Source organism: Rattus norvegicus, chromosome 10, assembly GCF_021556685.1.
Source record: "Rattus norvegicus strain SHRSP/BbbUtx chromosome 10, alternate assembly SHRSP_T2T, whole genome shotgun sequence".
Lineage (NCBI taxonomy): Eukaryota > Metazoa > Chordata > Mammalia > Rodentia > Muridae > Rattus > Rattus norvegicus.
The window spans coordinates 14,180,986-14,204,889 of record NC_141543.1 but is presented as its reverse complement, the minus strand read 5'-3'; the positions used below and the strand labels follow the sequence as shown (position 1 = coordinate 14,204,889).

The window sequence follows — 23,904 nt, the reverse complement described above, 5'->3', positions numbered from 1 at the left end:
CTAGCACCACCACCACCACATTCAGGTATATGAATTGGTCGTGTGAGAACAGCCATGAAGAAACCTAAGCAGCAAATGATATCTATGAGAATTTTTTTCTCCAATAAAAATCATTTGTTCGTTAAAGCAAGAAACCTGGCATGGAAACACATGCTCTTGGGAGGCTGAGACAAGAGCGTCTCTTTGAGTCTGAGGCCGGGATGGATTAAAAATTGAAACCCTGATTTTTAAAAACACAGCAAAAATAGAAGGCCCAGGCATGAGTTAAGTTGGCAAGTATGAATTCTAGGCATGATGACCTACACAAGTGTGATGTCTGGGCATGACGACTCATGTCTTCTTCTACACACCCATGACTAGGAATTTACGAAGCAGTCTAAACGTCTCTTGCTATAAAATAGACTGGCTTTCTCTTGCAATTTGAAGGGTGCCTCCCATCTGAGGGGAAGGAAAATCTTGCCACTGGCTCTCTTTGGATATTTCATAGGTTATCCCTATGTATGGCAGCGATGGAAAGCCAGACTCATTAGTCATTTCTCAGTCTAAGATCTGTTCATGACAGATTTCATGACACTCCCCTCACATAATTATTGATTTTCCTTGAGCTTACGCAGAAAGAACCACCCAGCCTCCAATTGTCTCTCAAAATGGGGCATGGAAAGTTCACAGATTTTGTAAATTAAAATCAATATTTTCAATCTCTCCTAAAGGTAATTTTCCTAATTTAGTGGACTTTCCCCTAACATTTATTTTCTCTTTTAATTATAAAATGGCAAGTTATTGATTTTCCTATAGAACCTTCTGGTGCCCCCCAGTGCATTTTTATTGCTGATGTCGGATGGGGGTGGGGAGGGAGGGAGCACTTCTTAATGAAGACCTTTAATTACTAGCCGAACAGTATTAATTTGCTTTGATAGATTATGACATTTGCATGCACATACACACACATCCTGGGAAGCATTTAGAAAGCTGTTTTAAAAGGTTTTTTTTTTTTTGTTATTTTAGGCTTTTTTTTTTCTTGTGGTTTCTCCTCCAGTCATACTTACGATGAAGTGTTTTAAATTTTTATTGAATACCAGTGTGGTAAGCAAATATACATAAATCTGCATATTCTAGGAACAGATATAAATCTTCTCCAAAGACAGGTGGGTATTATCATATAGCACTAAGCAGTATTGATTATTTCCCCAAGTCTAATTATCTTCAGACCCTATGAGGTTCATTCTTAAGACAAATGATTGATAAGTCAATTAAAGCACAGATAGGTCTTGAAGATTTTGACCAATATGTATGGCCCCAGCATCTTGGTGTTTAAATAAAATTTGGGGTGCTAATAGAAATAGGGTAGCTGTGGGTATCTGCTCTCATTAGTATGCCTCAAGTTACTGGGTGCAATTAGAAAGGACGGGTCTAAGCACTGGAATAAAGAAGCTGTGTTAATGGGGTTGGGGATTTAGCTCAGTGGTAGAGCGCTTACCTAGGAAGCGCAAGGCCCTGGGTTCGGTCCCCAGCTCCGAAAAAAAGAAAAACAAAAAAGAAGGTGCGTTAAAAGATTCTTAACATACCCCTGTCCATAAAGAGACATTTTTCCCATTTCTAATAAGACATTTTGAGATTGGGGAAGATAACTCAGCTGGGAAGGTGGTTGGTGTGCAAGTATGAGGCCCTGAGTGCAATTCCCAGAACCCAAGTTAAAATACGAGGCGTTCTGGCACATGCTTGGTGAAGAAGACAAAGATGGATTCCTGGGGCCTTAAAGCCATTCAGTCTGGCCTACCTCTCAAGACCCATTCCCCAGTCTCAAAATAAAACAAGGTTGATAGTTCCTGAGGAACAGCTCTTGAGGTTATCCTATTACCTTTACATGTACACACATGTATACCAACATACACACATGTGCAAAAATCCCTCACCAACTTTAATGAAAATATAGTGTTTTTTACAGATGATATCTATCTAATAAAACCGTTGATTCAATATACCTTTAATCTTCATAATAAGTGGAGCAAAATAAATAAAACAACAGAAGATTATTCAGAGCTGTCTTGGTGGTACTGACAAATGGGAGGATTCCGATCTTCAATTGCCAGCAAGATCGGCAGCACAGGGCTTCACCACACTGTATATCATACCAGCCAACTCATTTCAGAGATTAAATATTCCATCAGTGGTCTAGAAGGTGGCAGAGCTTAACAAGATTCCGAAGATGTAGCACTGGAACACACATAACTCACTCCCATGGTTCAGGAACACCCAGCCTGCAAAGGAAAATTGCAATTTAGTTACATTACTCCAGGAGTCACAATCAATAGACAACGGAAAGGAGCTTCTACTGAAATGCAGATCAAAGATAGGGTTGTGTCCGTAAAGGGTAGTAGAAGAAGGCCGTGCTGGACTGCAAAGTCCCATGTGACAATTGATCAGGTCTTCAGGTAAGCTGATCCCAAGGTCACAGGTAGGATCAGGTACAGTAACGAAGGCAGGAGAACTTCCCAGGCTCTAAGGTAAGATAGAAATCTCAGGGATTAGTGTGATTGCTAAAGTCACCTCCATTGCCTATGTCCATATCAGGGAGCCTGGCCCTGGGCCACATTGCACAAGAGCAGGTGATAGGATAGCAGATTGAGATCTCAGTGTGAAGTTTTAAAACAAAGAGTAGGGATATAGCACTCTGTGATTGCTTGTCTTGAAAGGGCAGCTGTATTTGACCTTGGATTATCTGTACAAATGTGTTGGTTTTCTATGAGCTTTTGGTCACTGTGAACTATGATTTATCTCAGAACTGTGTCAGAGGAAGGCAGCATGAACCCCCTTTCCCATCTGTCTTCCCACTTGCCCTTTATGGAGTCCAGCACATTTGGTAGGATGACCTTTCATATACTTTCTCGTGAGTCTCTCTCTCCAGTTTTCTCCTGTACTCTGATCATGTTAACATCTGCAGAATGGAAGATTATTCAAAAGCCACGGTGTGGTGGTTACTATTAATTGTCTACTGGCCTGGGACACTGGCCTCAGGGCATGCCTGGGAGGTTGTGGAGATTGGGTGTGATAGAGTGATTATGGTGAAAAGAAGACAGATTACAACCTTCCGTGGGTTGAGGTCCTGTACAGGATAAAAGGGAGAACGCAGACAGCAGGAGTGTTCATCGCTCCTTGCTGGCTGACTGTGGACACAATGTCATTAAGCCTTCACCACACTGATGAACTCTACCTTTGAACTGTGAACCAGAATAAACCTTGTTATTTAAGGAGCTTTTGTCAGTGTATTAATCACAGGAGCAGGAAAGGAAGCTGGCACACAGAGTAGCTATGATCTCAAGCAGACATTTTATTTTATTTGAAGACTGAACTTAGGGTACTTGTGTGGCAGAACCCCCCCCCGGGCATCAGCCATGCAATTTAGCATACCACTCTAGCACCTTGGAATATGGTGGTGTATGTTTGCAAGTCCCGCTGCCACTCAAAGCCCTCCAAGCTGTAAATATTCAGACATCCCTCTTGGCATGAATGTCTTGACATCCCCACCCAGAGGAATAGGCTGGACTTAGATGCTGAGTTTTGTCCTTAAAGAGAATGTTCTCGTCAAGCAGTGACCTTTGGCTCTGGGATGCTGTGTATAATTTACACATCTGCTAAATTCAAATGCAGTGCACTTCAGTGAGCCGGAACGGGGGCATCCAGATTTCAGTCCCCAAACACAGGATTCTCAGGCTGCAAATGTTCCACTTCAGAGACCTTATCTTGTACATCTGTTTACCTTTGCCTCCTCAATGGGATGAGATTCACTTTGCTTCATGCCCTCTTCTCACCGCATCTGTCTTATCAGATTTCACTCCATCCCGGCCCATATTTGGCCTTCATTTTTATCCGTGTCCTTCCCTGGCCCACAGAGGGAACACAGCTCATCTTTGATGGAGCCCGTGGGGGTTTTTGATCTTCAGATAGGATCAGGACTTGCTGAGCTGGTTAAAATAAATGCATTTCTTAAATAAATTTGTTCTTTTTTTGTTGGATGGGAAGTCTGTCAAGGTTTGCTCCTGCGAAGGCAGTGGAAGGCGGCGGGGCATTGCTTGTGTAAGAACTGCATGTAGGTCACACAGAGAGGGTGATGCTGGAGGGTTTTGTTAGGACTGCACCGTTGTAGTGGTTAGGCTTGGCATGACCACACAGAGCTCCGCTAATGCAGCATGGCTGCACTGGACTCAACACGGAATAGCCAAAGTGAGACCACTGCAGTAAAAAAAAAAAATGTCACTTGCTTCCATTAACTCATCATCCTACTCATGTGTGTAGTATATATATATATATATATATATATATATATATATATATACATATATATATACATATATATATAATTTTTATGTGTCCTTGTGCGTGTGTTAGGGGGTGTGCATGTGTTAGGGGGTTGAATGTGTAATTGCCACATTTGAAATCTGGGTCATTCTTGGGTTGTTTGTGGCTGTCTGTAGGAGGCTAGCTAGTCTATGAGCTTCAGGGAGTTCTGTTTCTATCCCTTATCTCTCAGTTGGAATATGGGTTATACCAATAAGCTACCATGTTAAGAATTTACAGCGGCACTAGGGATCAAATCGTGTCCTCATGCTCATGTAACAAATGCCTGTCCTTTGAGCCACTCCCCCATCTCAACTCATTCTTTAGTACCATGTTATAGAACAAAGGCTGTGTCTTGTGCATCTGCGCCAAGGGAACAGTGCAGAGCCATGCCTTCCTTCAAATACCAAAGGCTGCCCAACAGCACACTCGATGTACAAAGAGGATACTGCACACTCAAACATGCACACACGCAACAGAAACAACCTGGAACCTGCACACGTGCGCGTATGTACACACATGCACACTGGTAACAACCAAAATCATATGCGTTATGCATGAAAATGGTGATGTCAATTGGGACATTGAAGACAGAAAAGTAGAAAAAGTTCATGGCAGTGCTAGGAAGGTTGGTAGAGTCTCAGGACATCCCTCAACCTTTAACTTTCGAATCCATTAAGAACTTCTAAACGAATAAAGAAGATACAGGGACTCGATCTTTATCTGTTACCACATGTGGGAATTTCTGGGCGAAGTGAAGTTCTTTCCAAAGGCTGAGGAGTATTGATCTGCTGAGATCAGAGAATGCCTTCAACAGAAATGTTGTTGAAAATACCACGGGAAGGAATGTGTGTTCTGGAATGTATCCTCTGAGGGGATGGCTGTCACTGAAAGCACAGGTGAAAAACAAAGGAGGGAGAACTCTGCCAGTCCATCACATCTAACGTATGCCCAGGGGTATTTGATGAGGAAGGAAGGCAATAGGCAGAAGACACATACACATGGCAGGAGGAGGCCGAGAAAGAGAGGGAGAGGACGAATAGCAGAGATGGAAGAGAAGAGCAGGAATAAGAATCTACCAATTCTTACTTCACTGGAAATTATATATTGGCAGCTAAGACATTCATTATATGCCAGTTTTCAACATCAAAAAAGTAAAAAGAACAAAATAAACAATTTAACAATATACTATATATACATATGAAGTTGTAAGATGTTAAATTAAGAGTTGACTTTCATAAAACATAAATATTCTGACCATTAGTTATTAGATATCATTAGTTGTGAGGCTGAGGTGATGGGTCAGTCTATACATTCTGTGGTTTACAAGCACAAAGGAGCCAAGTTTGAGTCCCCTACCCCATGCTAAAACAACCTGAGTTCAATCTATCGAACCCACTTTTACAAAAGTGGTCACATCAATGGACTCTTATGTCCCCAGTGCTGGGGAGGCAGAAATCAATTCCTGGACTGAGCCTACAGGGAAATTTCCAGGCCAATGGGAGTCCCTGTCTTAAAAAGAAAATTAGGAATGACACTCAGGCTGTTCCCTGTTCTCTACACTCTCGTGAATACACACACACACACACACACACACACACACACACACACACACACACACACACACCACCCACCACTTGATGACTGAAGCCAGGAAGGGATCAGAAAATCAATTTCCTTCAGTCTAGACCTCTTCCTAGGCAAGAGAATTACCAGATACCTCAAACAGGAAGCAATGAGAGTCCTTAGGACTACTTATGTTACACTGTCTTTTGATTATAAACTATCCAGGGATATGTGTTATTATTTCTCCCAACACTCAGTATTCTTTTCTTAAAGGCATGATCTTGTCTATTTGTCCAATTAATTAAGTTGTTGCGTGAGTAGACTTAAATTGGCCAAATAGTCTATCATACCCTTTATGCTAATTATATGTTCTGCAAACTTAAATGACTTCGTTGCCTTTTAATTTTTTTAAATATTTTTAATTATGTGTACATGGGGATTGTTAGTACAGGCCAGTGTAGTGAAACTCAGAGGCCAAAGTTATCAGAGCTGAAGTTACCGTTTGTTGTAAGCTTCCTGGTAGCAGCTATGTGCTGGGAACCTTGGGTCCTCTGTAAGAGCACCATGAGCTCTTAAGCCCTGGGCCACCTCTCCAGATCCCCAACCTGCGTTGTTTTGAAAATGTCATGCAGTTGAAGAATCAACTCACACAAGGCACCATCCCACTCCGGTGAACCACGTTGCTAGGATATAATATGTTTCTAGAACTTCCTTGCAGCAGTTATAACCCATTACAGTCAAAATATTGGTTTATGAAAGATTAATAAGGCCAGTGGAAAACAGAATTCAGTATCTACATTAGCTATTTACACCAAAAGAAAACAGCCAGGATTAATTATGCCACATGCAACATTCTAATGGAGTTTTCATTAACTGTATACCATTATGGAAACTAAGCAAGGATTATTCAAAGAATAATGCCAGCGGCTGTTATTGTTTGAGAGATTAAATTAGTTAATGGGTTACATATTCAAATCTGATGCAAAGGTTAATCGATGTACAGTCACCATCATATTAAACCCTTTATCATTCTAAGACACAAACACCCCTATATTAGTGATGTTTTACTTTGGGAAAGAAACATCCATGTGGATCCTTCTGTTGCTTCTTTGATGTACACGCGAAATGAAGAAAATTGGAACCTAGTTCTAGGTAATTTTCGAGAATAATTTTCACGGCCCAAAATATATTTGCTTTTATTCTATAGTGCATACCTAAATATATTCTCTTTCTCTCTCTCTCTCTCTCTCTCTCTCTCTCTCTCTCTCTCTCTCTCTCTCTCTCTCTCTCTCCTCTCTCTCTCTTCCTCCTTCTTGTGTGTGTGTGTCTGTGTGTCTGTGTGGGTGTGTGCCTGTGTCTGTGTGTCTGTGTCTGTCTCTGTGTGTCTCTGGGAAGCATATTTAAGTACCTGTATGTAGTTACTGTCTGAGAAATTTAGAGGTGAAGTTTATTTTCTCTTAAGAAGGCAACTCAAGATGTTACTCTCTTCGGTTCCAAAAAAATAGCTGGAGCATCCTAAAAGAGACTTCTGCGATAGCATGTAGAAGGGAAAGAGGAGGAACAGGGAGCCTCTCCAGGTAGCTTTTGAGAGTCTTCACTGTTTCAAGCTGGAGCTGCCTTTGAACCTTTACCCAGAGTAATCCCTGACCAGTCTGGGACAACAGACTGGGCTAGCTCAGACTTTCTTTTCTGCAGCCACACCCTATTTAAAGGTTTTGCCATGAATTCTCTGATTTAAAGTATGTTTAGCATAATGATAATCTTGGCTGCCCCCTGTTTTAAAGGAACAAACAAACTAGTTCTGACCATGTCATCATTTGAGACTCTTAGCATTCATTATAATTACTATTATCGTCGTGACCACTCAGCAACTATTTGCCCAGCCCTTTTACAAAGTTGACCTAATCCTAATATTACCTAATCAACTTGATATTTTAATCCCTACTTTATAGGGGATAAAATAGAGAAAGTGAAGTCTAGACATAATTCATTACTTTCCCAAAGTCAAATGGACTACAGTCATTCAGAGCAGAAAACAGGAGCAGGTGGAAGAACGTTGACCCCTGTTTCACCTTTGCTGCTGTTGTTGTTCAACTGTTATTTGTTTATCGGAATTACACTATCATACCTCAAAAGTCTGTTATCCTTCTGTCTGTGTCTCCTTCCTGTCTTACTTCAGTCCTGCAAGTAGGGTTTTCTTATCCTTCCTGTCTAGACGTGTCTTCTGCTGAAGGTCCAGGCCTAGTACAGATTCTTAAATGTGACCAGGGGACTCCCTGGGCATCTCTTGATTGTGAATTAGGTGTTTTAAGTTCAGTGATACAGGGGCAATGGCTACTGGCCCCTCTCCAGGAAGTGTGTTGGATTATCCCAAATCATGTGTCACTATGGAGAGGCAGGAACTTGGAGAAAAGAGTCTGAATGTCAGAATTATATAAAGCTGGTGGAATCCATTTCTACTATGGAATTCCTTCTTAGCCTTTTATCTCTCTTGGCAAAAGGGGGACAGTGCACGTAGAGCATACTTAGCTATAGGGCTTGAAGCTCAGCACCCCAGAGATGCTCATTCTCTGGTCTGGGCTGCTGTTGATACAATTTCACAAATCTCACTCCCCAGTCGACACCTTCAGCTGCTGTCTGTACATGTGAGCAAAGAACCTCAAGTCATATTCCAGCTCGACTGAAGCTTCCAAGGAAAACAGTCACAGGACCACAGAGCATAGCATGTGAAAAGTACGGCCCTGGGTCCCTCCTGTCTCCATGTGGCCCTTGTATTCATGAAGTCTAGTGTTAGGAAATAAAACTGAATGCCATGGTTTTGCCTGCTGGACTTCCATGTAGACTCTGGAATTGATTCTACTCCATGGTCACCTCCAATGGCCCATGGTTTGAATAGTGAGTCAAAAAATGGGGAGGGCATCTTACTTTCACATATTTTTAAAATCATATTTTTAGAGAATGGATAGATAGCTCAGTCAATAAGGCCTTTTCCAGGAAAGCATGAGGAACTGAGTTCAATCCTGAGAACCCATATCAAAAGCAACTCTAGTCAAGTTTTCTAATCCTATTGTATTCAAGTTCTGGAGAAGTAGAGACAGGCAGATCAGAATCTGTGAATCAACCTAGCCTAGTAAGTGAATCACAAGCCAGTGAGATAACTGTCCTCAAAACAACACCCAATTGTCTTCTAATGTTCACATACATGTGAAATACACACACATACCACCACCACCAATAAAACCATACTCTGTTTTTAACAAAAACAAAATAAATTTTGGTCATTTGATAAAACGTTATTGATAAAACGATCTCTTTTGAAATATATAGTGTCAGCTTCCTGAGTAAGGGAGAGGGTATATCTAGACAAGGCTGATGTTAATGTGACTCCAAATAGTGGGAATATGTTTTAAAAATGTCTTTTAAATGTTTTCTGAGGAGAGGTAGATAGCATATATTTCAAACTCTGCAGGCCTTCTGGCTTCTCCTGCCAACTCTCCATCCCTGGCATAGCATAAAATAGCTGTCCACTGTACATACTGTGGCTGTGAGTCAATAAAACTTTATTAACCGACATTAAAACAAGTTTAAGACCAGTTCACCGATCAACAATGGTATTCTGTTAATTTCTTTTCAATTGTTTAAAGCTGAGGCTTTACTTGAAGAACTTAATAAGTGTTGGTGGTCACCAGATTTACCTGAAGACTATGTAGTTTGTTGACACTTGATCTTAAAGAATATTATTTAAAACTCAAGTGGAGGAATCTGGTTGAATTTATTTAGATTTACCTCCACAAATCAGTGTCACTCTCAGCATGAACCTAAATTTCTCTCTGTTTCAGTATTGTTATCTGTGTAATGGGTATAATATTTAAATATGCCATGATGTGCTTGACAGGGTTTGACTATATCCCATGCCTGCCTAGAATTCATGGTCCTTCTACCTTACTCTCCCAAGTGTTGAGATTATAGGGATATGCCACCATGCCTAGCTAGTAGTTCCTAATGACAAGTTGTTAAGGGCAGACGGTAGATCAAAGAAGAACTGGAGCTTTTTGGGTGTTTGTTCAAAAGTTTCTGGGTACTGGGAAAATAGCTAAATTAGTAATGTGCTCTTCAGGCAAACGTGAGTTCTATTTTCCATAATAATGTGCTGGGATAGCACCAGCACTGGGAAGGCCTAGAGAGATACTTGGGTTTGCATGGCATCCAGTCTAACCTTCTTGGTGAGCTCCAGGCCAGTAAGAAACCTCTTCTGGAAAATAAAGAATGTGAAGCCACTGAGAAAGATGCCCAATGTTGACCTGTGGCCTAGATATTTGTTCACATGGATACAGTATACACACACACACACACACACACACACACACACACACACACAGAGCTTATGGAAATACTTTTGTTAATTTTTATCTCATATTTAGTCAAGTATTTTCTCTTAAGCAGGTAGCCTAAAATTTGGGGACAGATAAATAGTAAAAGAAATCACTTAAAATTTTATGCAACTCCTGGGTGGGTGGGTTGGGAAGTATCCTCATCAAGGGAGAAAGGGATAGATGGTTTGTGGAGGGGAAACTGGAAATGGGGATAATATTTGAAATGTAAGTAAATAAAATAACCAACAAAATTGAAAATATAGAAATAAATAAAAATTATTCAACTAATCAGTGAGAAAATTATAAACAAATTCTTAGAATTGTTCTTGGAACTTCTATGCAAAGTCTAAAATTGTGACAAAAATTAAGAAGAGAAAAGAAAGATAAGAAATGCTGCATTTCTTTATGAATACTATGAAAATCAAAAGTTAGGAAAATAAAATAAGTTGAAGGATTATTTACAGAATGCTTTTTCTTTAGGGCCTCTTTAAATATAGAAATCTCCTAGTACAATTGAAACACATTTTGATTTATAAAAATGATATATATGCAAAATTTTTCAGTGATATCTGTGCCCAGATAAATGGAAATACCCCTGTACTGGAAGCTCTACTGTAGCTCTTCAGAGAAGCCTGTCTTTCAGGTTCTTATAAGAATATTAGATAATAACTGTAGTAGTGTTAGCTTAATGCTCGTCTGATGTTCAAAAATGTGTGACTTGAGAAACTCCAAAGCCCTTTGTGGCTTTGGTTTCATTTGTCAATCAGAAACAGTATATTCTCTCACAGACTGAATGGAAACAGCCCAACACTTTGAGTCGAGCAGAAAGCCAAGGTTGGGAAGATGCTATGTGGGAGGCCTGGTAGGTTGTCTCCTTGGCCCTCAAGACAGGGTCTGTGAAGAGAATGCTGTGCACATTATTTTGCTGAGATTTAAGAAGATATCAGAGACAGGGTAGCTAGAAATAGAAATAAATATTTTCAAAATTCTAAAGGCTAATAGCAAAAGAGTAAGGCATTGGTGGGTTAGAGTCTTCTGAGGAACCCTTAGTTTGTGAAGATGGCTGACATCTTTGTACATTCATCTGGTCTTCTCTCTGTGTAAGACTGTTTCCAAATTACCTCTTAGAAGAAAAACAGCACTCTTATTCTATTAGGATCTACCCATAAGGCCTCATTTAACCCAATTATAGTATTTGAAGATCATCCTTTAGAATGTCAAGCTCTGAACTCCTGGGACTTAAGACTGGATCACATGGGTTTTGTGGCATGCAATCCCTTCCATAACAGAGTAGGTGCACACACACACACACACACACACACACACACACACACACACACACACACACACCTTTCCTCAGGAAAGGAAAACTCACAGGGCCCTCTCAAGGATCATGTAGTCTGCCAATGTGTACCATCCTACCTCCACAATTCACAGAGCAACTGATAGTAGGAGAGGCTATTCTTCCCCAGGTTACAGAGCAAAAGCAAGCATGCCCTCTGTGGTTGATGAGAAAGACAAAAATAATACTGTACTTTTTTTTACACAAGTGCTTACCTGGCACTCATGGTGCCTAGGCTCAGTCCCAGCATTACAGAAACTGGGTGTAGTAGCTTGTGATTTGAGTGGTAGAGGCAGGAAGATTGAGAGTTCAAAGTCATTCTTAGCTACATAGTTGGAGGATAGCCTAGACTACACGCAATTGTTTCTCAACAAACAAAAAAGAGGGTGTGGGTGGGAGAACTTGGCACAGATCTATTACAACGAACTTTGTCCCACTCCCATCTGTAATGTGTTTGCTGTTTGTTTGGATGTGTATATTTCTGAACCTATGGATTAGAACCCCTTGCTAAGAGGTCTGGGATGATGCCCAATTTCCTTCTTGTTCCAGGTTATATTAAATGCCCGTAATGGGGGGGGAAGCTTCAATTTAGTGTCCTCGAGTTCTGGGGGAGCTAATTGAGGCAAGAATTCTGCAAAGTGTGGCCCTTGGTCTTTCCAGGACAAGGGATCTTCTAAGACATTCAGGTCTTCACCACCCCTTCGAAGTCAGAAGCCCTAAAGGGCCCCGGTGTTCTGTATGTAATAAGTCCTGCTTGCATTTTAACATTATGGGTAACTGCAGGACGTGGCCACCCTTTCTAAAGTCTAGGGACATATACAAAGAAGTTGGCAAGTTTCTGTTTCAACACAGGGCTCATATCTCATGTGCCCATAGCTGGGTCATTCACTTGGGATCATTTTTTTCCTACCTTTATGCTAATTGTTAAAGCTTTTAAAAATCACCCAGTAACAATAAAAACACGAGACAAATATTTACATCAGTAAAGTGAATAATTATTGGAGCACTAATAATCTGCTATTCTTCAATAAAGCTACTGGGAGGAAAATGCATGGGTTTTCTTTTGCCTTTAAAAACCAATCTAGAGACCCAACACTACCTGATCTTCTTAACTGGGTGTGAGCAAAGGCAGGTAAACATTCCCTAGTAAGTGATGAATACAGAAGTCTTTTCTGTGGCTAGGGAGATGACTCCATGGGGAAACTACTTACCCTGTAAGACCTCAGTTCAATCACCAAACATCAAGGTTTTGGTCTGTTTGTTTGGTTATTATTGTGTTTGTTTTTAAACAAGCCAGGCTCAATATCCCAGTGTAGGAGATTGTCAGGGCAGGGAGGTGGAAGGGGAGTGGGTGGGTGGGTGAGGGAGCACCCTCATAGAAGCAGGGGTTGGGGGTGGAATAGCAGGTTTCCGGAGGGGAAACCAGAAAATGGGATAACATTTCAAATGCAAATAAGAAAAAATGCAGTTACACACACACACACACACACAAAGAAAATATAGCAAAGTGCTCTCTTTTACATTCAAACAAGACATCTGGAAATGAAATCCTTCATGTGGGACAAGGCTTAACAATTTAAGATTAAGAGCTTAAAATTTGAAAACAAAAGCTTGAAGATTAAAGTCAATGCACCTCCTACCCCCACCCCCACCCCCACCCCACAAAAAGAGAACCCAAGCCAGGCATAGGCATAGTGCACTGTGATTGTAATCTCAATGATGCTGTAGTGGAGACTGGAAGTTCTCTATTGTGACTCTCTAGCCAACCATCCTAGCCTACTGGCGTGCTTCAGTCAAAGAATTTGTCTCATTTCTTTTTCTAAATATGGTGAATGTGCCCAAGAAGCAACTTCAACTTTTCATATTTTTCCTCTGGCCTCCACACACACATACATACATGAACATGCACGTATAAACATGTATTTTTTTCTTTTTATTTTGTTTTCCAACAATGTGTTTTAATGATGTTTTTTCTTTACCTCCAACCCCTCCAGATCATCCCTTTGTCCCTACCCAGGCCAAATTAAACTGTTTCTGGCATTAATGACTCCTGAGCTTTCTCAGTCTTGCCTGTGGCAGACAAAAGAAAGACAAAACCATTCTTGCCAGTTGTAAGTATATAATGAAAATTGTCCTGAAATGGATTCTTAATTTTCTGAATACCAGTTAATCATATAGCTGATCGCATAGCTCTAAGTTGACAGTCAGACTTGACAGTCAGACCTATTTCTTGTTTGTATGTTTGTTTGTTTGTTTGCTTGCTTGTTTGCTTTTCCTTGTGTGTTTTTTTTGTCCCTGATCATGTGCATTTATAAAAAGATAGTATGCTGGGTGTTATCAGAAAAAACAAGGAGTTCCACTCTGTACATGGCTGACACTTAAAAATCCACACAGACTGTACACTGATCCTTGCAGCCCTATCACTCCCCAGATGAACCCAGGAAGAGAACAGGCAGAGCTCAGGCAGTGAGCTTCTTGCACTCATGCAGCCCTTGGTCCTCCTCTCTCACACTATGCTACAGTCAGATACATTACTAGGCCTAATGGCAGGGAAAAACCCATGAGGAGCCCAGCAAAGGGCTCTGTTCTTGATTGGCTTGACTAGCATGGTAGAGGTTTGCAAATGCATGTAAGACAGTACGTGATACACAAAACCTTCACGAATGGGTGCACCACTGTTTAAATTGCTCTTGCAGAATCCCATGCATCTTTTGGTTTTATGTATTTAAATGGAAAAAAATCTTTCAAATGTATGAGTCCTGGGGTTATGAAATGAATTGGCCACTCCTAGGAACTAGGATGGACAGACTGTCCCTTTTGTGTGTGTACGTATGTGTGTGATTATACTTGGGACATTTGGAAGGAGCATCAAAGTCAACCTGGTCTGTCAGTCCTAAGTTGCTGTCCATGTTGCTCATTTGAGAAAAGCTTTCTCACTTGCCTGGCATTCTTTAATTCAGCTAGGCTAGTTAGCCAGTGAGTCTGAGAGATCTGTCTGTCTACCTCTACCTCCCTCCCCATCCTCCCACTGAGATTACAACCACTTGTCATTCCACACTGGGCTTTAAACATGAATTCTGGAGACTGAACTAAAAACCACACAAATGTATGAACTATCATTCTAGCCTTTCTTTTTTGTTGTTGTTATTTTGTTGTTGTTGTTGTTTGTTTTGCTTTTTGTTCGTTGTTCGCTTCTTTCTCTTTGGATTCTAGTAATCTAAGGCAAGGCCTCGTCATTTGCAGGGGTCATGGCAGGGGGTTTGTTCCTTTGACTCTAAAGGGACGTTGTCAAATACCCTTTATTTCTTCTTCCCCATCTCTAATTTTATTGCTTACAAATGTCACCTGCTCCTTCTTCCAAAGCCAGAGTTTCTGTCCTCAGCTGCTCCTCTGCTTTTGGTCTAGGTTTCTGGATCCAGAGGAATGGAAAGAAGTGTAGGCTTAATTATAAACCTTTTCCAGCTAGAAACGTCCAAAGGAAAGATACTCATTCAATGAGAAGCAGATGAAGGAAGACATTCCAGTTGTTTGAAAGGGGAGAAGTCAGAGTTGTGTCCGAAAGACGCTCACTCATGATTAGTCATGGGAGAAGCGGTTTCTGGAAGGAGCAGCTGCATCTTTTTTTTTTTGCTTGTTTGAATCTAGGTTTTTTATTTAATAATTAATACCAAGATTAAACCTTTTGGCACTATCCTTCCTGTCTATGAAAAGGCATGTATTCCTTCCAGGCTGAAAGGCCAGAGTCAGGAATGATGGCAACCTTCCCCACACCCCATGCCAGGGGAAATATCCAGATGAGCAAGAGTTTGTTGTCACCCCAAATGTCCCGCTGGCTTCCCTTTGCCCAGAGAAAGACTTTAAAATCCTACCTGTGATAGCCTCTGTGCATCTTCCCAGAACTGGGGATGCAGAAGCTTTTGGTCCTCTGCACAAGGTTGACAACCTTTGGATCGAGGCCTGGCCATCCTCAGAAAGAGAACTGTCTTGCTTGCAGATGCAGATAAGCTAAAGTTATCAGTGGTCTAGTGCTTGGCAAACATGGTTGCTGTCTGGCTAACCACATGACTCAGCCTTCAAAGAAGCCAGGAAAAGGCTGGGAATGTGCTCAGTGTGTGACAGCACTTGCTCTTACAAGCATGAAGACTGGATGAATGCCTCAGCACGCAGGTTCAAAGCTGAGCCTACCCGTATCCCCAGAATTATGGCTAGGGGCAGTGGATCCCAAGAGCTCACTGGCCAGCCACCTTACGTAGACAAGAGGGGCACATTCCAAGTCAGTGAGAGGCCCTGGTTGAAGGTGAAATAGACAACTATTTTAGAGATAACTGGTGGGTATATTTAAGCTCTGAGCAAATAAATTCCCAGTCATAAACATCAGGCAGTAAAAGTCACCTCTCAGACAGATTGGTTGGAAAAGCAATATTTTTGGCAAAGAAAATAAAAATAGATCCTTTTTTATAAAAAAGGTGTTTTAATTCGACATCACTAATTAGTTTCTGCTAAGGTGTCTCACTAGGTGCCGGGGGTAAAATGTTAAGTATGATTTGGCCTGCCTTGGGGGTTTCTGCAGGGAAAACCCATATGTAAATAGGGAAAAGGATCTGCCAGGGAATTAAAATGGGTATGATAAGATCATGAAGAGGGTAATTAATTCACTCCTGATGAGAGGAACTGGAAGAGGTCACTTTTAAACTATGCAGAAGGGATACGGGAAAAGGCAACTTTTAAAAGGGCTGCACCATATGCAATTACTAATATTCAATTCTGTCAGTGGTAGAAAAGGCCAATTCCATCTGATTTAACTCAACCCTGAGGGCAAGGAGGGCATAGAGTTCTCACCTCCCTACCAACTCACATCAAGTGGCAGCAGTTGCCAGCAGTCATGCTGAGAACAATTCTGCATGTCCAGGACACTGCAGACTAACAGGTGACATTAAAACTTACTAGTGATACCTTCCCTGGCTGGAGAGTTGGTAGGACTGTAATTCACCCCCATTGTCACTCTTCACTTACAAAGAGTTTTAAAGCCAAGGAACAGACGTGTAAGAGTAGATATTCCCACTCTGTGTGAGTAATGATCTTTCACAGTTGACCTGTGGTTTCTGTGAGGGGTTAGAAGATAGAACTCAAGGGACTCATTGAGAGGTTATGTATATGCTGTGTTAGGAAGGGCTTCCAATGATTTTCTAAACAGTCTTTATAGGGCCGGTTGTACCCTCTTAGCTACTTGACCTACTTTTTAAAACAAATCTGCATTAAGCAACCCTCTCCCAGAGATGCATGGGTGCTGCCCTGTTCCTCTGTGTTGTTGTGTCTTTATTGAATTCGAGGCTTTCCTTTAAACAAAGGTCACAAAGTGGGAAAATAACTCACTATAAGCATGTTGCAAATTCAATTAGAGGATGTTTTTAGGTAAAATAAAACCCAAACCTTATGACCAAGCATAGATTTTGTTTTACAAAAGGTCAAAATCATTATGTAAAGACTGTTCTGCTTTACTACTAAGGGGGCCTTCAAAGAAGTGATTCTCCACTCGCTTCTCAGAATCCACAGCCAAAGAAAAATAAGAGAGCTTCATTAAACCCTGCCAGGGTTCAGCCTTCTACTGAGAATCTGTGTTGGGTCCCAGTAGAATTCTACACATTGCACTAAGGATATTGAAACTTGACCCAGGGGTTTTAACCACCGATCCTGAAATGTCCTTTAGCCGGGATTTTGACTAAAATTAGATGATTTTCCCTTTTTGAAATTCTGGCCCACCCTCCACCAAAAAGCTTAAGATCTTGTTTTAAAGATTGATTTTTAACCAGGGATGCACAAGAGAGAGTGGTGGGGGACTGTCCTCAAAATCAGTCCACCATGGTCTTCATGTTAAAAATTCCGAGTCATAGCTTTGTCTCTGTCCTTTAGTAATCTACATTTCTCTCTAAGATATTGAGTGATAAACACATTCAGATAGCTTACCCACCCATGGCAAGGTCATGCATCAGTGCTTTTCAGAGGGCTCACTGCTAGAACAATGGCCTGTTCTGGTGGGTAGCTTGTTGCCAATGACTGATTTTAGAACTCTTCCCTCCCCCCTGGTGGGGATTTGCATGGGTTCTTTCTTAAGCCCTGACTATTTTGAGTGCAAAGGAGAAAGAAGGATGGATGGCTCCTCTTCAGGTCCAAGTATAAGACAAGTGTGATGCAGTTAAGTTACTTTTTCTTGAATGGCAAGAATAGCATTAGGAGACATTGTGATTGGAAGAAGAGATGGGTTTCAGATTTTAATGAAACTTTTGTTTTGTGAATAATGGGGAAATAGCTCAGCTTATAAAATACATGCAAAAGAAACATGAGGGCCTGAGTTCAGATCCCCAGGACCCACATTAGAAGTTCAGTGGACTGCCAGTCAGCCTACCTGAATCGGTGGTCTCGGGTTTTAAGAGAGACCTCATCTTATATATGATAGAGAATAATAGAAGATACTCTGTGTTGACTTATGGCATGAATGCTCGAGCGTACACACACACACGCACACACGCACACACATTTATATTAACCTGGAAATAGATTTCAGATTCTAGAGAAGCACAAAGAGAAGATGGACATGGGTTTGAGAGAAAATTGTTAGAGACCCTCTGATGTACCATGTATCATGTTGGAACCTGAAAGAGTTGGGTGATGGTACCCAGGCAGGCAGGACCATCAACTTTCTTGTTTCTGGATCCAATGACACTTGGGAGTTTGAATTACATGTTTGTAGATCTTGGTGTGTTATAGGACAGGATGATAGACCCTTTCCGTAGGGTGGACTCGTTCCTGAGGTAGGCTTTATTTTGTGGAAAAATGACAGTCCCGCCGCTGTATCAAAATAAATGAGGGAAATTGACTTGGCCCAGTCAGGGAAATGAACAGAAAGCAGGGAGGTTTTTACAGCATCCCTCACTGGTTTACCCCACAGATACCAAGCCCCTCTCATTCTTTGCAGTCCCTGAGTTTGAATTTAATAGTAGTAGCAGAGGCAAATTAACTTCCCGAAGAGTCCTCTGGGCAGCCATCCTTGATGTGAGTGGGTAGTTCAAAGGTGTCACCAGAAAAGGAACTGTCTCAGGATGCCACCATTCCTCCTGCTGTAAATTTCCATTTTACAAGAAGCCAGCTGCCCTGTCCTTTAAATCAGGCAGGGGCAAGCCTTCACTGCAGTGCTGGCTGCCTGCAGGTCAGTTAAGCAGACACTGCAGCAGGAGGTAGGGAGCTCCTGGGATGCAACCTGAAGCAAGTAGGCCAACAGTCATCTCCCACAGTGTTGGCCATGCATCCAGGACAGGCTATAGGAAAGACATGTCTAGTGTTCTTTTCTGCCTTGCCCTCCTTCCACCCTTGCCCCTAAAGAGCGCATCCACCAAGATGAATGTTTAGGGCAGAGGTAGGGGAAATTGCCTTGGAAAAAATCAATACCTAAACTTCCCATTTGTGGAGCAATCATTTAAATGGCAGCCCTTGCCACGGGCACCTTTTGGAGGTAGGTATATTTATGCCTGTTTCTCAGTTTCTCAGGTAGGAATGGTGAGACCCAGAGAGGCCCAGTGACTTATCAAGATTACATGACAAAGTGATGTTTCAGTCCAATTTTCTGTCTGGTTCTTATGGATATTTTAAAAGTTTGTTTAAGTTAGCATACATTAATTACACCTAATAATGGCTTCCAAGATGACGTTTCATGTTTATATTTTTCATCAGTTCTTCTATTACCTATTCTTTTTTCTTTTCCCACTCATTCTGGTTTCCTTCCAAAGTCAGTCAGTCAGTCTCTCTCTCTCTCTCTCTCTCTCTCTCTCTCTCTCTCTCTCTCTCTCTCCCTCGTGCTTTTTATATTTTTTATTTTGGTGATCAAATGTGTTTACTTAGGGGACACTTACTGGGACATGGGTATCAGGTTGGCTGCTATTTTTTAAGATCTCCCTTTAAGAATGCCACACCACTCCCATTGTGTGTATGAAAGCAGGCTATATGGCACTAACCAGACCCTTCAGTTAACCCTCATGCAAAATGGCACAGCATGTATTTGATGGGCTGTGGAAGTGGGTGGGTCTCCACTGGTCTCTTTACCTTCCTGCGCTCTGAGATGTGGCTGTTTTCATTTCTCTGCCTTTCTTGTTTGTATTACCATGCTCTTAGATGTAGTGTGCTGTCCCCAAACCAGACACCATCTCTTTCTCTCTCTCTTTCTCTCTCTTGTAGGCACGGTGCTGTTGTGCCAGGCCAACCAGGAGGGATCTTCCATGTACAGTGGCCCCAGTTCACTTGTATATACTTCTGCAAGTAAGCCCACAGTTGTGGCTCTTTTTGTTTTGTGATATGTGTATATGACTCCACTCATCTTCCTTGCCATGTAAGTCTCTGCCCCTCCTTTGACCTCATCTCCTTCGGCTGCGCTCTCCATAAGGTGGAGTGGTGTTTCATAAGCATGTCTGCTTCTCCATTGCCTTAGCATCTAAATCCCTCTGCCTGCTGCCATTCATAGTACTCCTGATTGCCAGGTATGCACCAGCCAATCTTCATGAAGCCTGCCATGACTGACAGCCAGAATGGGAAATTGGTTGCTGGGAAAGATTGTGGGAGAGGGGGGGAACTAGAAGCCATTGTCTGCATTGATCATAGCTCTGCAAATGAATGGTAAATGTGTAAGCCACCCAAAAAAACTTCCATAGCCCAGTGGGTGTCTTGGTCTGTCTCTTTGTAGATGGAGTTCACTGAGGGGAATATTGCTTGCGTATGACTCATTTGCAAGGCTTATGAGTCCAATGTGGGGGAAGTTAAATTAAGGGTTTTTTTTCCAATTTAACTGGAAAACAGCTATTCAAAAACACTCCAGTTAAATTGTATATATGTATATAAACACATCTAGATGTAAATATAGCCATCAAGTGCCAGGGCAGGTGACTAAACATAAACTTGGAAGGAAATCCTGGCGAGCACCCTCCCTGATTCCAGAGCAGACTGGACCACCAAAGCCAAACCTTGGCCCTTTGGGCCTCCTTCTGTATCTTAGTCAGCACTGAGTCCTTATTTACTATCTAATGCAGAGACTCTATGTAGCGCTGGGTGATTTCCTTAGTTGGCAAATGTGTCCTCTTCAGAGCTAGTGGCCAAAAGGGAATCTGAAGGCCCTTAGGATGGCCAATAGGCTTCTGAAAGAAGAGTAGTCTTGAAGTAGAAGGTCATGATAGTCACAAAAATGAAAGCAAGGAGATTTCTCATTGCTGGGAAAAATGAGATACTTAAGTCCTGAGAGTGTACAAGTGAGATACACTAGAGAGGTCACCCGAGTCCCAACCTGTAATAGTTAATCCTGGGACACACTGGTTGTGTAATTGTATAGGACATGGAGATTGGCGGCTGTTTCATATTGAAACACAGTTTTGAGCTGGTTAAATGGGGATATTTTTCTGTGCCTCACGGAATTCTAAACCCTGACAAGAAGTGGTTCTTTCCGAATGGAGGCAGATTTTCCCTTGTGAGTCACCATAGACGTTAGACTTCTCCATGTCTGCTCCAGGTAGGTACTACACTGCTTGCTTTGCAGGTGAGGGAGTCCGGGCACCACAAACAGTTACTTATCTCGAGCCATGGGAGCTCCTCAGTGTTCATTTACAAACATTTGGTTCTTTCCACTTGTCGGCCCATCATGTTTCTAATCTGTTTTCTGGAGAATCGTTTATGCATAGTGTTTCTATTGGTCCACAGAACTCCTAGAAAAAACTCTACATATGTGTTCTCTAGGACAGTGTTGGTGGGTCTTGGAGACAATACTTATTTGAACTCATCAAGTTAGTTAGCCACATGAGGCAAGCAGTCAGTTAACGGATTAGACAGATTGGCTCTGTATACTCAGTGATTCTCTTCCCAGATACAACCTTGGAAAATACTAATTTGAATTTTTCTAGCTGTTCTAAAGCAAATTGGGTCATATTTTTTATATCAAATATAAAAATATCACACAAACTCTCTGTTGGGGGAAATGATGTCAGGAGACAGAAAATTAAAGCCACAAGCTAGACCCCTTCCCTACCCATTCTATAAGGGCTGTAAAACCAAACTGAGTGACACGTGTATGATTGCCAGGTGTGGCAGTACATAGATTTGATTCCAGCACTGGCGAATGAGAAAAGCAGGAGTATGATGAGGTCGACACCAGCCAGGCCTATGTAGTGAGAACTTGTCTTATAGAAAATGTATATTTTATATGGTCTTAATAGGGGCCTGATATATAAGCTATACAGAAGCAGTGACCAAACTTTCCTGCAAAGGGTCTGTTAGTCCTGAAAGTATGTGGTGACATCACCGCCTTCCATATATTCCTCAAGCTTTGCCTACTCCTATTTTTAGTAACGTCAGTCAGCTCGCCTACACATCCTCAACTTCTTATTGTCGCGAATCGGCCATGTGACCTTTATGCTAATGGCCTCTTCATATGCTATTGTTTAATTATATTTTAATCTGTTGCCCCAATTGTTGAATGTTCAGGTTCCTAGCAATTATTTTCAAATATATTAAAATCAATGCCCTTTTCTATAGCAGTCTTACAGGAAGCAATTAATAGCTAATTTCATTTTTTCTTAAATTTTTAAAAGAGGCACAACCTAGTTTCCTTTACGAAGAATCTTGTCTGGGAATTTAATCTTAAGCAACGATACTCAGATTGGCAAGCTGGTTGAGTATTGTGTCAGAGCAAGGAACTCCACTAGTGACAGGAAAAGTTGTTCACAACTCTGGGGTGCCCTGCCCAGGCTTCCTCTCTCTTCCATTGATTTTTAGTCCCACTGTTTGCAGAAAGCTGGCACCTTCACAAGATTCATCCTAGTTTGCTCTTTCTTACGAGGCAAAAATACCTATCCAGAGCAAGCTGTAGTTCCTGCTCTAAAAGCATCCAGTCAACTGGCCCAGGGTCCTCTGCTCTCAGGTGAGACTCTCACAGGGCTCCATCTTCCCTTGTTTCCGAGACCTGAATGAGACAGAGACTTTCAGTAGGATTTCTGCATCTTCTTTCAAATGGAGGCTCCCTTACTTCTTAGCAGTGTTTTAGGGTACCCTTTTTAATCTCGAAAGTTCAGGTATTTCTCTTTTTTTTCTGTAAGTTATGTTCCTGAAGGAAAAAATGTATATGACAGTTAGACTCTGTAGATTGTCCTTGTGTAAATTGACTTCTGATACTATTCATCAAACTTGGGCTCTCTCCATTTTATTGTGCTTTTTATAAAAATGATTTATTTACTTTATGTGTGTGAGTACACTGTGGCTGTCTTCAGACACACCAGAAGAGGGCATCAGCTCCCATTACAGATGGTTGTGAGCCACCATGTGGTTGCTGAGAACTGAACTCGGGACCTCTGGGAGAGCAGTCAGTGCCCCTAACCACTGAGCCATCTCTCCGGCCCTTTATTATGCTTTTTATTACTTAAAACAATCTTTAAATTTAAATATACTTTGGATATATTCTTCTACTCCTCAAGCCTTTCTACATCCTCTTTCTCTACCCAACTTTAAGTTCTAAAACAAAACAAAACAGAACAACAGTAACAAAAAACAAGAACCCAGTACAACAACAAACTCCTCCAAAACCAAGAAAACAAATTAAAATGATGTAAATCAAAATCAACCACAAAACTGAACCAAATAAAAGCGCACACACACACATACAAAGCAACCCTGTGAGATTTGTTACATGTTGGTCAACTACTTCTGAACTTGAGGCCTGCCCTGGAGTGGTTGTCATTTCACTGGAGAAAACTGATTTTCCTCTCCCAGCAGGGATGAATGACGATTCAGTTGTTAACACTTACACTAGTGGTTAGTTTTCCTTCAATCTTTCATCCATTCATTTAAAGCATAACATAAAATACAATAAGATAAAACTAAAACTATGAAATCAAAGTTTGACAGGACAAACCAACAGAAGGAGAATGCCTAAGAGATGGCACAAGAACCAGCGTGACAGGACAAACCAACAGAAGGAGAATGCCTAAGAGATGGCACAAGAACCAGAGGCCCCCTCAACCACACACTCAGAGAAACCCTAAATGGAAGATATATATATATATATACATACATACATACATACATATATATATATGTATATATATATATATCTCCAGGATCTAGTATAGACCCATGCGGGTCATGTGTATGCTACTTTAGTCTCTGTGAGTTTATATGAGGTTTACTCATGTTGATTTAAAGGGCCTTTCTTCCTTAGTACCCTCCATTCCCACTGGCTCTTAAATTCTTTCCACCTCCTCTTTC

The 23,904-nt window shown here is 41.4% G+C and overlaps 1 protein-coding gene across 50 annotated transcripts in view; it reads left to right on the top strand.

Moving 5' to 3' along the window:
• Rbfox1 (RNA binding fox-1 homolog 1) overlaps positions 1 to 23,904 on the top strand; it is a 1,541,605-nt gene that overhangs the window by 1,439,609 nt on the left and 78,092 nt on the right. For 32 of the 50 annotated variants that reach the window (XM_087571309.1, XM_087571324.1, XM_087571292.1 and 29 more), the window contains 1 exon segment: positions 19,843 to 19,923. The exons of the other annotated variants lie outside the window; for them this stretch is intronic. In XM_087571309.1, coding sequence (XP_087427435.1) covers positions 19,843 to 19,923 — 81 coding nt within the window. 50 annotated transcript variants of the gene reach the window in all.